The sequence below is a fragment of the Clinocottus analis genome, unplaced genomic scaffold (assembly GCF_023055335.1).
Source record: "Clinocottus analis isolate CAN_PGR_092001 unplaced genomic scaffold, fCliAna1.0.p SCAF_10, whole genome shotgun sequence".
Classification (NCBI taxonomy): domain Eukaryota; kingdom Metazoa; phylum Chordata; class Actinopteri; order Perciformes; family Cottidae; genus Clinocottus; species Clinocottus analis.
This window is the reverse complement of record NW_027175821.1, coordinates 12157483-12172892: the sequence shown is the minus strand read 5'-3', so window position 1 is coordinate 12172892 and position 15410 is coordinate 12157483. Positions and strand designations below refer to the sequence as shown.

General features: G+C 41.9%; 2 protein-coding genes and 20 non-coding genes across 26 annotated transcripts in view; 21 read left to right on the top strand and 1 right to left on the bottom strand.

The window, feature by feature from the left end:
- Positions 1-268: 268 nt before the first annotated feature.
- fermt3b (FERM domain containing kindlin 3b) lies at positions 269-15302 on the bottom strand. 2 transcript variants are annotated; one of them, XM_068588727.1, is made up of 15 exons: positions 15158-15302; positions 12610-12749; positions 10826-11059; positions 6407-6523; positions 5663-5831; positions 5056-5158; positions 4854-4961; positions 4148-4282; positions 3969-4015; positions 3740-3864; positions 3221-3327; positions 2828-3049; positions 2411-2535; positions 1813-1954; positions 269-1317 (listed from the first exon to the last, which is right to left on the bottom strand). In XM_068588727.1, the coding sequence occupies exons 2-15, from the start codon at positions 12731-12733 to the stop codon at positions 1138-1140; spliced, it is 1938 nt and encodes a 645-aa protein (XP_068444828.1). In that variant the 5' UTR covers positions 12734-12749; positions 15158-15302; the 3' UTR covers positions 269-1137. The 2 variants fall into 2 exon arrangements, with proteins under 2 accessions (XP_068444828.1, XP_068444837.1); XM_068588736.1 differs by lacking the exon at positions 15158-15302 and adding an exon at positions 13790-13891.
- On the top strand, positions 7120-7191 carry trnaw-cca (transfer RNA tryptophan (anticodon CCA)). The gene has a single exon. It is a non-coding gene; the product is annotated as a tRNA-Trp (tRNA).
- On the top strand, positions 7272-7343 carry trnaw-cca (transfer RNA tryptophan (anticodon CCA)). Its single transcript has one exon. It is a non-coding gene; the product is annotated as a tRNA-Trp (tRNA).
- On the top strand, positions 7424-7495 carry trnaw-cca (transfer RNA tryptophan (anticodon CCA)). The gene has a single exon. It is a non-coding gene; the product is annotated as a tRNA-Trp (tRNA).
- trnaw-cca (transfer RNA tryptophan (anticodon CCA)) lies at positions 7576-7647 on the top strand. The gene has a single exon. It is a non-coding gene; the product is annotated as a tRNA-Trp (tRNA).
- Positions 7728-7799, top strand: trnaw-cca (transfer RNA tryptophan (anticodon CCA)). Its single transcript has one exon. It is a non-coding gene; the product is annotated as a tRNA-Trp (tRNA).
- Positions 7880-7951, top strand: trnaw-cca (transfer RNA tryptophan (anticodon CCA)). The gene has a single exon. It is a non-coding gene; the product is annotated as a tRNA-Trp (tRNA).
- Positions 8031-8102, top strand: trnaw-cca (transfer RNA tryptophan (anticodon CCA)). The gene has a single exon. It is a non-coding gene; the product is annotated as a tRNA-Trp (tRNA).
- On the top strand, positions 8183-8254 carry trnaw-cca (transfer RNA tryptophan (anticodon CCA)). Its single transcript has one exon. It is a non-coding gene; the product is annotated as a tRNA-Trp (tRNA).
- trnaw-cca (transfer RNA tryptophan (anticodon CCA)) lies at positions 8335-8406 on the top strand. Its single transcript has one exon. It is a non-coding gene; the product is annotated as a tRNA-Trp (tRNA).
- Positions 8487-8558, top strand: trnaw-cca (transfer RNA tryptophan (anticodon CCA)). The gene has a single exon. It is a non-coding gene; the product is annotated as a tRNA-Trp (tRNA).
- trnaw-cca (transfer RNA tryptophan (anticodon CCA)) lies at positions 8639-8710 on the top strand. The gene has a single exon. It is a non-coding gene; the product is annotated as a tRNA-Trp (tRNA).
- Positions 8791-8862, top strand: trnaw-cca (transfer RNA tryptophan (anticodon CCA)). The gene has a single exon. It is a non-coding gene; the product is annotated as a tRNA-Trp (tRNA).
- Positions 8943-9014, top strand: trnaw-cca (transfer RNA tryptophan (anticodon CCA)). Its single transcript has one exon. It is a non-coding gene; the product is annotated as a tRNA-Trp (tRNA).
- trnaw-cca (transfer RNA tryptophan (anticodon CCA)) lies at positions 9095-9166 on the top strand. Its single transcript has one exon. It is a non-coding gene; the product is annotated as a tRNA-Trp (tRNA).
- Positions 9247-9318, top strand: trnaw-cca (transfer RNA tryptophan (anticodon CCA)). The gene has a single exon. It is a non-coding gene; the product is annotated as a tRNA-Trp (tRNA).
- trnaw-cca (transfer RNA tryptophan (anticodon CCA)) lies at positions 9399-9470 on the top strand. Its single transcript has one exon. It is a non-coding gene; the product is annotated as a tRNA-Trp (tRNA).
- On the top strand, positions 9551-9622 carry trnaw-cca (transfer RNA tryptophan (anticodon CCA)). Its single transcript has one exon. It is a non-coding gene; the product is annotated as a tRNA-Trp (tRNA).
- trnaw-cca (transfer RNA tryptophan (anticodon CCA)) lies at positions 9703-9774 on the top strand. Its single transcript has one exon. It is a non-coding gene; the product is annotated as a tRNA-Trp (tRNA).
- Positions 9855-9926, top strand: trnaw-cca (transfer RNA tryptophan (anticodon CCA)). The gene has a single exon. It is a non-coding gene; the product is annotated as a tRNA-Trp (tRNA).
- On the top strand, positions 11920-11991 carry trnaw-cca (transfer RNA tryptophan (anticodon CCA)). Its single transcript has one exon. It is a non-coding gene; the product is annotated as a tRNA-Trp (tRNA).
- Positions 14782-15410, top strand: part of macrod1 (mono-ADP ribosylhydrolase 1) — a 96401-nt gene continuing 95772 nt past the window's right edge. For all 4 annotated transcript variants that reach the window (XR_011078174.1, XM_068588766.1, XM_068588748.1 and 1 more), the window contains exon 1: positions 14782-15316. Coding sequence is in view for 3 of the 4 variants with exons in the window: in XM_068588766.1 (XP_068444867.1) it covers positions 14896-15316 (421 nt within the window). In the remaining variant the exon portion in view is untranslated. The remainder of the gene's footprint in view (positions 15317-15410) is intronic.

Sequence of the window (15410 nt, the reverse complement as noted above, 5' to 3'; positions counted from 1 at the left end):
ATATATACATATATATATATATATACATATATATATATATACATATATATATATATATATATATATATACATATATATATATATATATACATATATATATATATATACATTTGACAATCTATATGTATATATATATATACATATATATATATATATATATATATATATATATATATATATATATATATATATATATATATATATATATATATATATATATATATATGGTTACATACAGACTGGTAGCAACAACCAGATGGGCCTTTAAATGTCTTTTGAAGACATACTGTATGTGTGGATAGTCACTTGAGCAATTATAGGAAAGCAGAGGATACAGACACTGTGGTTTTAGTTAACGGTTTGCTGTAACCGTTTCTGTAAGATATGGACACACACACACACACACACACACACACACACACACACACACACACACACACACACACACACACACACACACAGCATGTGAGGGGAGATAAATGGTTCGAAGCTTCCTGTGTATGAAATAACATGAATTACCACCATGTCACAACCATAAGGAGTGAGGACAACAGAGAATAAAAAGTGAATTGTTGTATTTATTTGAATAAATGTTTGCTACCTAGCATTTCTACATATTGCTATTGATTCTGGCTGTCATAATTTGACTGCTGGCATTACATCTGCAGCTCTGGACAAAGCAAAGCTTTCTATACTGAGCGACATGAAGTCTGCATACTGCGAGGCGAAACCTAAAGGTTGCTGCTGGCTGATGCAACTGTTGATTTTACATTTTCATGAGTTTGAGTTTCAAGCCTGCTGATCCAGGACCTGAGATCCAGCAGTTTGGACGAGCAGAAGTCAAAATGAGGACCACCAGAGTTTAAACGTCTGAACATGTTGTCCACCCACTGATAGCTTATGACAGAGTGTGTGTGGAACAAAGACTATATATAAACTTGGATGGACTGATGGTGGATTGTAACACATTTACACAATAAAACACATTATCTCATTTTGTTCATTTGTTGTACAGTTGTGGTGTTTTTGTAGAAGCCTAAATGGAATGTCAAATCCAATTCCCAATGGTTTTCCACTGTTGAGACACAACAGGAGATCTGATTTGGGTTTTTTCTTTTGTGATTGTGTGTTTTAGTCTCAGAGAGCTTCATGGCCGCCGGTCAGCTTGTGGAAAAGCTCCTCATTGAGCGTGTCGCTCTTTGCACGACTGCGTGTCGACATGAAAATGTAGCCTCCAATAAACTCATGAACGATTTTGCAGTCGGCAGTCACGCAGGCAAAAGCAATGTTGATGTTGCCTTCAAACTCTATGGCCACCTGTAGGAGTCAGAAACAAAGTGAGAAGAGAGCAGATATGAGATTCCTTTGAGAAGAAAGGTTGAATTTTGCCTGTGAAAGAATATTGCACAAGTAAAATTACTATGTATCAAAATAAAAATACATTCGGGGTTTCTTTAAAAGACCAGCTCTGCACCGTGAGGACTGGAGCACTCTTGTACATTGGCAGCCTGGTTGGAGGAATACTTTGTATAGCTCGAGGTCATGCTTGATTTTTTGATTGCCGTGTTTAGGTAAGTGTTACCTTACCTAAATTCTCCGTTTTGACCCTGTTAAGTTCTCACAAATGCTTTTTGATTAGATCTTATAAGACATCCTAATAAGCAAAAGAAACGCCTGGAAAACATTAGCTAAAAAATAACTAAATAAGATTTGTACGCTCTCTTAAATGCATATAGTCACAACCACATATTTCTTGAAACAAATGTTTTAGACCTTGCGGGACACTCGCTCAGACAGAAGTATTGTTGTCACCTGTCGAATGTCCCAGTTGACGTTCCACTGCTTCATGTTGTTGTAGCGCCAGGTCTTAACCACATCACCCACGGCCAGGTCGATACGGATCAGGCGGTTGGGAGCAATGCCGAGTACCTCGTCTTTTCGACTACCCTTAAACCTGTCGGGCAAACACATCTTCAGCTAAAGATCTTGCTTAGACCAAAGACAAGCTTTAATCCTCCAACACTTTGTGACACTGAAATGAAATTGTGTAATGATTACAAACATATTTATAATACTATAACTGCCAGTTTCTCACAGTAAACAGCAAGGGTATTTCAAAATGTTTTCCAAACCAGCACTAAATCAGCAAGTTATGTCTGACTGGGACTAGACCAGCTACAATGTTTTGATAGGAAATCAAAACATTTTTTTAAACAGTCTTCATTTCTGCTTGTGGACTTTAACATACCTACATTTTGTTAAGTTAGACCAGATGTTTACCTTTGTAATACTTACCATATGTATTTATCCAGTTATGTCTTTACCCAGTTTCACACTTTGCATTTGAAAAATTAATGCTAACTGGCATTCAATAATTTCCAAAAACTTTAAAATGAACTTCAAACTTAACCTGACAACCACGTATGAGAGCCCAAAGTCAGGCAGGGCTTGCCAGATCTGCAGGAAGCGCATCAGTGCATCTGTCAGTGAGAGCTGAGCCACGTTCTGGTAGGCGTCCAGGATACGAGGGGTCAGCTGAAGGAGCATGCACAGGGTAGAGGTTTAGATGCAATAATAGTTTTGCTGCCTCATGCACAAAGTGGGCAGGAGTTTTAGCTGCAGAACTGTTTAATTAGCTCAAATGTTCAAAGTCATTGTGCTGCAGTCTAGAACAATTATTACATTCCTTCGAGTTGGAGATTTGGGCCACTGCTGAGGTTTATTTACATAGGATCAATACATGAGAGATTAAATACTGTAGTATTTTTACATGTACTATATTCATTTATTTGCCTGTGCCAACCTCTGTGTTCCACCTCTTCTGTACCTGTTTGGTTTTGTACTTCTTTTGGTAGCGTGGCGAAACCAGACTGTGAGTATTGATGCTTTCATCTTTGGTGGGGGCATTGCCATGGGAACCGGAGCTGGACTTCTGCATAGCCAGGAAGGAGCGGATGCTTTGGATCTCATTCTGGAAACTGCTGTCGGCCAGAGTCTTGCCTTTAGAGGCCAGTCGACACGCGGCCATCCACTGAGCATACTGCTGCTCCTGGAGGGTGAGAGACAAACATACAGCGCAGAGAGAGAGAGAGAGAGAGAGAGAGAGAGAGAGAGAGAGAGAGAGAGAGAGGTTGTGGTTAGAGGTGAGATAAAGACAGAGGTGTTCAAAGTGAGGTGGTACAAATGACAGGATGTCCCATATCCACACACATGCTCTCACGTTTTCACAGCGCAGATAGACCTCATTCATGCCCTCAGGCGCTGGTATCAGGAGTCTGATTAAGAACTTCTGTGCCGTCACGTTGACGTCCGGAGCCACCTCACATCCTGTGTGCAGGATGAATATCGAACAAACTCTCAATATTGAAATATGACATTCATGGGTTGGACATAGAAACGAAGCGAGACCAGAATCTGGTCCTTAATTGGTTTATAGTACTGATCTAGGATTACCGATGACTTCATTAGCTTCTCACAGACTGAGGAGGAAAACAGACTTGAGAACAGCACTCTTTTTACCCTATGAGGAAAGCACTGTGTTTGCGTGTGTGTATTTCTTCTTGTAAGCACGACATCAGACTACAGTGGCCATTTCTAAGTGGAGAATATACAAAGTTAAAGGGTTGCTGTTGTATGATTGGTACTTTATTGGCCACTAAATCCTGTTGATACCTGATGATATGTTGGTGACATAGGAGAAAATTAGCTTAATAAGGAAAAGCGTAAAAATATTCAGTACCTTTGAGGTTAATCTGTTGAATGGGCTCTCCGATGCTCTCCTCTTTGCTCTTGAAATAAGAGATGGAGGTATCTTGGAACTTGAACCAGTACTGCTTATATCCCTTCAGAGTCAGCCTCTTTGGCCTGAAACATGCGATCACATTGCTTATGTTATCTACAAAAAAGTTTGCACTATTTTAACTCATCACATCAAAGATAGAAGAGGACAACATCTGAATGAATGTCACCTGAATATCTTTAGGTAGTCGTTGAGGTCTGGTGCAGTCATGGTTTCCTGGATAAAAGACAAATATGAGTTTTAGTGGACGAAATAATACTCTTCTTTTGATCTTTTCTTAAAGTTTTTTTTGTGTTGATTATTTGGAGTTCTTTCTGTATATTTTGACACATGTCAAACATGTCTGACCAGCATCTCGGACGCGGAGCTGCTCTCTCCCTCCATCTTGACCTCCAGGGACTGCAGGGCAGACTCCAGGTCGTCCATGGCTGCACTGGAGCTCAGCATCTGGGGCTCCGACTGAGAGACCTTACTGATGTGGTACTACAGGAGTTTGAGTGAAAGAAAGAAGAATATGTACTGGATGTAAGTAGAAAACAAAAAGATATTTGTGTGATCATCTGGATACTTTCATAACTATCAATTTTAAAAAGGATGTTTGTAGCTTTAAGTCTTTTTTCAAAGCAACTGAGTGGGAAACAAATTTAATGTGATCTGCTAATATGTGTATATAAATGTCATACAAGTCTCATTTGAGACCTCTAAATGTTGCTGTATTATTTTATCAAATAACGTAGTTTAGATCAGATGGCATTTATTAAAAACATACAAATACAAGACAAACTGCTCAAGTTTGGATGCTTTTGGACATTTGGTTAGTCAACAACCTTTTTTATTAGCTTTTTTGTATTGGACCTGTCAACCTACATTTAAAAATGATTAATCATGTATTTGACAATATTCACATAAACATGGTAATATTACAATTTCTGTAATATGTGAAGAGTTTCAGGAAATGCTCACTTCCGATACTGTATTCTCTTGAACATGCTGTTTTTAATGTCTGCATCCCCGTTGACAGACATGTTTCCATGTCAGCAGCGGTATGTTCTACCTGCAGAGCTCCAAACAGCATCATCTCCTCCTCGGTGCAGTCAATGTCCTCGAGCAGGATGGCCCAGCGTGCCTGCTCATACAGCAGGGTCAGACGCACAACATCATACTGCATGGCCAGAGAAAGGGAGGAAGAGAGAGGAATGAAATACCAAACACACATACTGTATCTGTAAAAATAACATGAACACACTCAAACAAACCTTTGGATCTATATCATAGAAGGCAAAGTATTTAAAGCGAAGCCAGACTCTGTCATTTTCATGGATTCCCTGCTGCATGAGACAACGGGATGAGTCCAACCACCTGAGAAGAAAAAGAGAATAAATATGTTTCTGAGTTTTTCTGCAACACACACACACACACGCACACACACACACACACACACACACACACACACACACACACACACACACACACACACACACACACACACACACACACACACACATATACAATATATTTTTTTAATTTTCAAGACTGGTAAGTGCTGACAAAAGGTGAACATTTGTCAACAAACAATACCGTTTTCACCGATAACGACTCAACAGTTCTAAACACTGACGTAATTTGCCTCATGGTTAGTCTGCAAGCTCTCATTCTTCCTGACTTCCTGACGTCTTAATTAGCCAAAAAATGTGTACCTGTGTGAGCTGAATCTATAGCTTGAATTCTGAAAAAAAAGGATAACTTAACTTGGATTTTTACTTATAAAGAACAAATACAAGAGGATTTTATGATATGAATATCCACAGACTGTTGTTGGTCAGGAAGAAGAAGTTTACCATATTGATATGCGTGAAGACATACCTGCCGTTGATGTGGGCCTTGTCCACCACACTGGCGGGGCGGTACTGCTTGGCTATGACCTCAGGAGCGGAAGGAGGCTGGGTGACTGACAGCATTTTGTAGATGGTCTCCATCTCAGGTGAATCGGCAAAGTGAGCAGGCATGCCATTATACAGACAGGGCCGGGATGCTGCAACGAAAATGGAGCTGGTTCAGATTTTTTCAAGGAGGTGATTTTGTAGATGTGAGCAAAAAAGTCTGACCTCATAATTTGGCTCACTTTCTGCTTAAAATGCACAATACCTGTGAAGAAAACAATCTGATGAAAATTGCTTTGGGGTGTATTTTTAAGTTGATTAATTTTCTCTACCAAGCTTCAGGTCTACCTTTGAATTATTTACTGGTAAACTCTCTGAGTGAATAATCATTCCAATTACCCAAATCACCAGAGGCAAATAATAACTCCAGAAATGATGGGTATTGTTTCCAAATGTAGTCCGTCTGATTTGCTGTAACTATAAAAAAACTGCTGAACAACTTTGTATTGGTGGTGCTGTAGTAAAGGGAAGTTTCCATTAATGGAAAGCTTGGAGACAATATTGTAAAAAAAAAAAAGGATTTTATAAATAAAACAATATAATCTTACATCTTGGCAGTGTATTGAAGGACTTTTATTTTTTCTGCATTTCTGCAGCAACTCTTTAGATACCTGTTATAAAAAATACATGTCAAGTAAGCAGTGTGAATACAATTTAATGATTGTACCTGAGGAAAGGGGCACCTCGGTCAGGTCGTAGATCTCCTGAGCCAAGTCTTTATCTTTCTTCTTCTTTTTCTCCTCTATAGGCCGAAGGAGCGAAAGCTCCTCAGGGTGTCGGATATCTGTGTAGGCAACATAGAGAAAATGTAAAAAGCTCAGATTAACTATGTCTGAGCTATAATAGTGACAAAGATAAATATGTATAGGAGAGTCTGATGACTAACAGTACATGCTGACACATTGGACAGCACACATTTCGCAAGTGTTTTTGTTCAATGTGTGGAACGAAAACAATGTATGAACTGATTGATCAACATTTTCAACATTTTCATGAAGAACTTTGCATGAGAGTCTGCGGTGCAAGAATAGAACATTTAATTTCAAACCCTGTAAGTATATATTATGGACGAGTACTCTGGAACAGTGCACCTTTGCTAAGGTCGAAGTTGGTAGAGGAGATATGAGGACCAACATGAGGTCATTAACCTTTACATACTAAAGGTATAACCATAGTGTAATAAGACATTTGAATAACTGTACAGCTATTCTAAATATCGTCATTGTTTCAGATACTTGAGCTCTGTTTAAGTAACAGTTGCCCAACAGATTGGGATATTACATCAAATATTTAATCTGGTGAGTGAATTGTGCTCAAACTGTTTTCACGTTCATCAGTGACTTTCCTGCGTTTTCACTTTTTGGGAAGATAGCCTTCATAGACTCTGTGGCGCAACGGTAGCGCGTCTGACTCCAGATCAGAAGGGTGCGTGTTCAAATCACGTCAGGGTCACCGTTTCGGACTGACGAGCTGTTTTCACGTTCATCAGTGACTTTCCTGCGTTTTCACTTTTTGGGAAGATGGCCTTCATAGACTCTGTGGCGCAACGGTAGCGCGTCTGACTCCAGATCAGAAGGGTGCGTGTTCAAATCACGTCAGGGTCACCGTTTCGGACTGACGAGCTGTTTTCACGTTCATCAGTGACTTTCCTGCGTTTTCACTTTTTGGGAAGATGGCCTTCATAGACTCTGTGGCGCAACGGTAGCGCGTCTGACTCCAGATCAGAAGGGTGCGTGTTCAAATCACGTCAGGGTCATCGTTTCGGACTGACGAGCTGTTTTCACGTTCATCAGTGACTTTCCTGCGTTTTCAGTTTTTGGGAAGATGGCCTTCATAGACTCTGTGGCGCAACGGTAGCGCGTCTGACTCCAGATCAGAAGGGTGCGTGTTCAAATCACGTCAGGGTCACCGTTTCGGACTGACGAGCTGTTTTCACGTTCATCAGTGACTTTCCTGCGTTTTCACTTTTTGGGAAGATGGCCTTCATAGACTCTGTGGCGCAACGGTAGCGCGTCTGACTCCAGATCAGAAGGGTGCGTGTTCAAATCACGTCAGGGTCATCGTTTCGGACTGACGAGCTGTTTTCACGTTCATCAGTGACTTTCCTGCGTTTTCAGTTTTTGGGAAGATGGCCTTCATAGACTCTGTGGCGCAACGGTAGCGCGTCTGACTCCAGATCAGAAGGGTGCGTGTTCAAATCACGTCAGGGTCACCGTTTCACATTGATGAGCTGTTTTCACGTTCATCAGTGACTTTCCTGCATTTTCACTTTTTGGGAAGCTGGTGTCATAGACTCTGTGGCGCAATGGTAGCGCGTCTGACTCCAGATCAGAAGGGTGCGTGTTCAAATCACGTCAGGGTCACCGTTTTGGACTGACGAGCTGTTTTCACGTTCATCAGTGACATTCCTGCGGTTTCACTTTTTGGGAAGATAGCCTTCATAGACTCTGTGGCGCAACGGTAGTGCGTCTGACTCCAGATCAGAAGGGTGCGTGTTCAAATCACGTCAGGGTCACCGTTTCGGACTGACGAGCTGTTTTCACGTTCATCAGTGACTTTCCTGCGTTTTCACTTTTTGGGAATATGGCCTTGATAGACTCTGTGGCGCAACGGTAGCGTGTCTGACTCCAGATCAGAAGGGTGCGTGTTCAAATCACGTCAGGGTCACTGTTTCGGATTGCTGAGCTGTTTTCATGTACATCAGTGACTTTCCTGCGTTTTCAGTTTTTGGGAAGATGGCCTTCATAGACTCTGTGGCGCAACGGTAGCGCGTCTGACTCCAGATCAGAAGGGTGCGTGTTCAAATCACGTCAGGGTCACCGTTTCGGACTGACGAGCTGTTTTCACGTTCATCAGTGACTTTCCTGCGTTTTCACTTTTTGTGAAGATGGCCTTGATAGACTCTGTGGCGCAACGGTAGCGCGTCTGACTCCAGATCAGAAGGGTGCGTGTTCAAATCACGTCAGGGTCACCGTTTCGGACTGACGAGCTGTTTTCACGTTCATCAGTGACTTTCCTGCGTTTTCAGTTTTTGGGAAGATGGCCTTCATAGACTCTGTGGCGCAACGGTAGCGCGTCTGACTCCAGATCAGAAGGGTGCGTGTTCAAATCACGTCAGGGTCACCGTTTCGGACTGACGAGCTGTTTTCACGTTCATCAGTGACTTTCCTGCGTTTTCACTTTTTGGGAAGATGGCCTTCATAGACTCTGTGGCGCAACGGTAGCGCGTCTGACTCCAGATCAGAAGGGTGCGTGTTCAAATCACGTCAGGGTCACCGTTTTGGACTGACGAGCTGTTTTCACGTTCATCAGTGACTTTCCTGCGTTTTCACTTTTTGGGAATATGGCCTTGATAGACTCTGTGGCGCAACGGTAGCGTGTCTGACTCCAGATCAGAAGGGTGCGTGTTCAAATCACGTCAGGTTCACTGTTTCGGATTGCTGAGCTGTTTTCACGTACATCAGTGACTTTCCTGCGTTTTCAGTTTTTGGGAAGATGGCCTTCATAGACTCTGTGGCGCAACGGTAGCGCGTCTGACTCCAGATCAGAAGGGTGCGTGTTCAAATCACGTCAGGGTCACCGTTTCGGACTGACGAGCTGTTTTCACGTTCATCAGTGACTTTCCTGCGTTTTCACTTTTTGTGAAGATGGCCTTGATAGACTCTGTGGCGCAACGGTAGCGCGTCTGACTCCAGATCAGAAGGGTGCGTGTTCAAATCACGTCAGGGTCACCGTTTCGGACTGACGAGCTGTTTTCACGTTCATCAGTGACTTTCCTGCGTTTTCACTTTTTGGGAAGATGGCCTTCATAGACTCTGTGGCGCAACGGTAGCGCGTCTGACTCCAGATCAGAAGGGTGCGTGTTCAAATCACGTCAGGGTCACCGTTTCGGACTGACGAGCTGTTTTCACGTTCATCAGTGACTTTCCTGCGTTTTCACTTTTTGGGAAGATGGCCTTCATAGACTCTGTGGCGCAACGGTAGCGCGTCTGACTCCAGATCAGAAGGGTGCGTGTTCAAATCACGTCAGGGTCATCGTTTCGGACTGACGAGCTGTTTTCACGTTCATCAGTGACTTTCCTGCTTTTTCACTTTTTGGGAAGATGGCTTTCATAGACTCTGTGGCGCAACGGTAGCGCGTCTGACTCCAGATCAGAAGGGTGCGTGTTTAAATCACGTCAGGGTCAGTGTTTCGATTGAGGAGCTGTTCATCAGTAACTTCACTTTTTGGGACTGTGACTCAATGGTATTGCCTCCAGAGCAGAAGGGTTCGTATTTCAAGGCGACTGTTCATCGTCTCACTAATACACATTGATCTCTATTAAGAAATTTGAACAGCCTTCAAATATTTTGTCAGTCATCTGTCCCCTGGAAGTGTTTATTTTCTTTAAAAGCAGGAAAGCATGGACTCTTGATGCGCAATGGAAGAGTATCAGGCTCCAAATCAGAAGGGCTTAAGTCACATCAGGGTCAATGTTTTGGATCCTTGAGCTCTGTTCAATTAAAGATCATCCGACAGAATTGAATATTTTGTAAAATTCTGGAAAGTTTATCATCTTGAAGACGGACATTGAATTGCCTTTAAAACATTTTATATTCATGACGAAAGATGAACTGCCTTACATAGTTTTTTTATGTTCATCAGTGATCCACTGAGTTTTCCCTTTTTTTTAACAGATCAGATGGTTATGTGTTCAATCCTCGAGCTATATTTAATTAATGATCGTCCAACAGGATCAGGTCTTTCTTCAAATTCTGGAGAGTTTATCAAAATGGTAACCTGTCTGACTCCAGATCAGAAGGCGGCGTGTTCATCTCACATAAGGGTCAATGTTTCGTATCCTTGAGCACTGTTTAATTAATGTATCTCCAACATAATAGAGATTTATGCATGTCATGTTGGAGGAGTTCGGGGATTTGATAAAGCCCCCAAAAAGCCAATGAAGTCTTCAGGGCGGCTTGCCCGATGTTGTCAGTGCTCAGGCCCTAATTATTAAGTACCAACATATAAATAAACAAACAACAACATATTAATTAAATGAAAGCAGAAAGACAGATAGTACAGAAATATTAAGCTGAGACTCACTGAGCATTCTACAGACACCCATCACGGTCTGGAAGACAGGGCTGGAGAAGCAGGTTCGGAGCCTCAGGGTCATGCCGTTAGGCAGACCTAGCTTCAGGGGCTTGTGTTGGGGCATAAAGAGCAGCCGGGCGTCTGCATGAATGCCATATTTATCCAGAGACCAGGCTGTTCGCAGCAGCCACAGTTGTTTCTGCTCCCACCACAGCGCATGGTCCGACCAATCACGTTTTATTTCTGTAGAGGACCGACAAAAAACAGATATTGCTGTAAACTGTGATACAGAACATACTTAAGTTGTAAGTGTTACGATCTGTAGATGTCTATCAGTCATTCAGAAGCCACTCGAGTTTATGATGAATTCAGAATAAATGTTAATATAAAGCAATTGACCTTCTCCCACCGCCTGTGAGGGACAATACTAGAGTGGTTTATGGAATATAAATTAATACATTTTAATCAGCGTACAATCTCCTGAAACTAAGAATCGTAGCAATCTAAATCTTCCGCGGTTGCAGACATCATCCCAAAACGTAAACGCTAAATACGCGCCGCCGAGCGGCTGCGTGGCTGGAGGGCGTGACTTAAGACCGACATGAGTGACAGGCACGCTCAATGCGTGACACTTGACAGCCCCGGTCTGCTCCTCCCGAGTTTCTCCTTAGTCTGTTTGGGGTAAATAGGATGTCTATGCAGCGAATAGGTTTACAGATGCTCTCCTGAGCGCCATCTATCGTCGGGGAGTTTAAAAAGGAACCAAAGCGCCTCAGACTTTTTTTTTTGCCGTGAGATATTGGTTGTGTGGCGTGTGAGCGTGTGAAAACATGAAAAAGCGTGTGTCACACGGTGAAACCGTGAGACTTGGTGGCTCTGCAACAACTAAACACATTATATAGACACGAACACACGATGCACGAACAGATATGACGCTGTGGTGAAGTGAAGGATACTTGAGTTGATGGCAAACATGCACGCTTGTTATGTCGGTGCATTATATTTGTGAGTAAAACCCGATACTTTATTAATGCATCGACAAATACAATATTTTCCATGAGTGTAAAATGTGGTAAGAACACTATTGTATTGTTAAGACATTAGACTCTGTGGCGCAACGGTAGCGCGTCTGACTCCAGATCAGAAGGTTGCGTGTTCAAATCACGTCAGGGTCAGATTTTTTTTTTTTTTTTTAAACTCGTTGGACTTAAGTTTTATTTGGACTGAAGTTTTATGTATTACAACAGAACTCATTCAATAACTGATTAGTCACTATATATTGAACCAGTTGGAATAGCAAAAATACTGGGAATTAAAACAAATCTAATTCAAATAAAGTATATATAGTTATGGTTTTGTTAACAAACCTGTATTGTCTTTTTGACACATTTGCCAATATTTTCTTCTGAAAAACATTATTACGCACATTTACTTGTTTTTTTACATTTCAGAATAATATAGTTAATAATGGAGTGTCTGCAAAAAGATAGTACAGGACAGGATCTTTGCTATGTTAAGACATATAATAAAGATGGTTATTGCTCAGTATAGAAATGTATATACTGTATGGACTATAAAAGAAAAATAATCAAAGGGACATTTTGGGCAGAGAGGTGTGTTCATGTTACTTAATGCTGACATAATGTATCATAAACTCATGTTAAAGTGTTACCTACAGTATACAATGCTAATTATAACTTAATAATAATTAATAATTAAATTGTGTAACTATGTTTAGTCTGTGTACTGAAACTAGGAGAAATGGAGACAAACAGAGACAGACAGTGACCCACGTGTCTTTTCCACCAATTTTAGGATGACCCCTCCGACGTGAAGTTCAGAGGCCACGCTGAGGGTGACAGGTGGCGCGTCAGACCCCAGGTCTTCCACTGTAACTGAAAGGTCCCACGCTGCCATACTGGGAGAAGAAGGTCTGACAGGTAGGAGAAGAAAGTAGAAAAGACAAACATGAGAGAGAGACAAATAAATAAGATTAGTAACATTGTGTGTTTTAACAATTATTTCAGGAGCCTATATATAGACACTTAAATAGCCTGCAATAATGTCTATGGACCATGAAATCTCAGTCCAACATTTAATGCCTAAAATATGAAAAACTATTTTAGTTTTTTTACATCAGTGCATAAATGCCTAACAAGCAAAGCTGAATCGCTGCAACTCTCAAAATGTGTAAAATATTTTTTAAAGGTTTGAAAATAAAAATTCTGCTTCGAGTTTTAGAGAACATTCCAGATACAAAAAGACAGGAAAGATGACCTGTTAATCATACTTTAGCCAATCAACTGTGAGAAAAGAAACCCTTTAACTCATGGTCCAATATCACATGATACTGTGTGACACTGACAAACACACACACACACACACACACACACACACACACACACACACACGCGCGCGCGCACACACATGCGTACACACACACACACACACACACACAAACACAGGATAGGGGAGTTGATTCTGGTAATATGTCCAGTTTGACGAGCACTTCCTGTTTCTAACTTGAAATATATATCGCCAGAGACACACACTTCCGCTTTCTGACCACCCTAGAGGAGATGCTCATTCAGTGCCAATACAGAGACTCACAGCATCTGTATAAAAATGTGAGCCCATGTACATGTTTTAAAATCAAGGCTATAAATGTGTGTCTTTACCCTACGTATTTGTAGTTTAATAGACTTGTATTACAGACAATGGTATAACAATAAATGTTGCACATCTCCTTACCTCTGCTGGAGGTCTAAACTTTATTTATCTGCATGTTGCTGAATCTTAGTTCTGATCTTTGACCAATTACATAAAATTTTGTTTAGTGCTTCAGTAAATAACTCTAAATCTTAAAATGTAGAAGCCTCACATATACACATGTTGCCTCAACGCTCTCTGCCTGGCCTTACTCTTACTCCCTTCCTCTCACATTAAACACACACAAACTTTGAAAGATAATACCGTCAGCTTTTGAGAGATGGAAACTGGGGGGACCCTTGTGCCTCTGTCAGATTCGGAAGAAGTTTCCCAGGTTTTCTATAAAACTGTGCAGCAGTGTATCCTCTCTCGGGCTGGGCAGGTTGTGGTCTGTGTTAGCTGTGTCTGCGCTGCTTGTGTCACTTCTGACAAGAAAGGCTTGTTCCGTTTTTTTGTCTGTTTCCGCCAAGCGGAAATGTGAAAAGGGCTTTTGAGTGACAGATGGAGTGTAAGTGATGTCCCCCTTCTCCCTCACACACTGTTTCTTATCTTTCTCCTCTCCTTTTAGAGAACTGCAAGAATACATACTAATTGATAAGTGAGGACATTTTGGGTTGCAAAATCTGCAATGAGAGGTGTTTATGTCTGGGTCATGGATCAACAATTGTAGTACCAGTTTATGTACCAGATGCAAAGTAAAGCATATCTTGATGTTGTCAAAAAGTGATTGGCTCATGATTGGTTTCGTTAGGGAGAAACAATTCAAACTGTAATTAATAATCTAACCTTCCAGGAATAAAAGTTAATGCCCTCATCCCTAAACGTGCTCCAGAGTGTTTTGTTTGTTTGTTGTTGTTTTACTTAAAAAATGGTTCTTAACAAACTATATTATAGCTTCTTTTGGCGTGTGTGCCTTTATCATATAATTTCAATATTTCCGACAGTCATGAAGTAGGCGTCAGCTCCTGGCGTTTTGTTTCGGCTTTCCCATGTTATCAGAGTTGGGGTTTATACTCGGTGTCTGGTTTAAAAATAGACCAGCGCTGGTCACATTGGAGCATGGCCTTTCACTATAAATAAAACTGAACTTTCCATACCGGTCTTCTCACAGCACAAACGCTTATTTATTTATTAGCACGAGCTCATGGTACTAGTGACAGCTACCTGGCACCCCTTGTAAAATGGTACATTCCACATGTGAACCTTCAAAACAAAGATGGCACACGAGAACTTTTAACTAAACTAACCGTCGTCACTAACGTGTGTTTGAAGCGAAAACGAAACCTAACCACCGTGTGTCGGACACTGGTCCCGTACAGGCTGCACTTCAGCAGTAACACGACCCATTACCCCCTCAGCGCCATTCAGCCATGGCACTGCAAACATCAGCTCTCTTTTCATACATCAGAGCCCCACTGCGCACTGGCCCTCTTTCTCGAGTCTGTGCGGGCTTCCAGGGAGCCGGTGTCAGGTTCAAACACATGTTAACTCCTGGAACCCTCCAGCTGGGCGGGAATATAGCAACAACTCATGTCCGCGGCCATATTAAAGCTGCCCCCCGAGCTAAGGAGTTTTCGACTACAACGACAACAGCAGTTCGGAAGTCCAGCCAGGGTAACGGTTCCTCCTCACCTCGGCGGTGCAGAGGTTGGCTGGGCAAGGTAGCCCTCCGTGCCGCCCTCGGAGCGAGCGCAGTCGCACTTGTCCAGTCTCTCCACACCGGAGTAGTTACCGCCATGGCCCGCAAAGTGAACCTGAACTCCGCTGAGGGAGACTGGAAAGAAACCAAGGGTGAGACTGTTCAACCAGGTGGAGAGGACTTTATTGTGACTTTGTGCTTCGTCGCAAACGAGAGAGAATCGTATGTTTTGTCACATGACCTAAA

Bases quoted from the DNA above. Each gene is read 5' to 3' on its own strand.
- fermt3b (XM_068588727.1), bottom strand. From the start codon at position 12,733: ATGGCAGCGTGGGACCTTTCAGTTACAGTGGAAGACCTGGGGTCTGAC. The intron at 11,060-12,609 runs GTGGGTCACTGT...GGTCCTCTACAG, and splicing joins AAAATTGGTGGAAAAGACAC to AAATAAAACGTGATTGGTCG. The intron at 3,865-3,968 runs GTGACATTCATT...CGCATGTTTCAG, and splicing joins GACTACCTAAAGATATTCAG to GCCAAAGAGGCTGACTCTGA.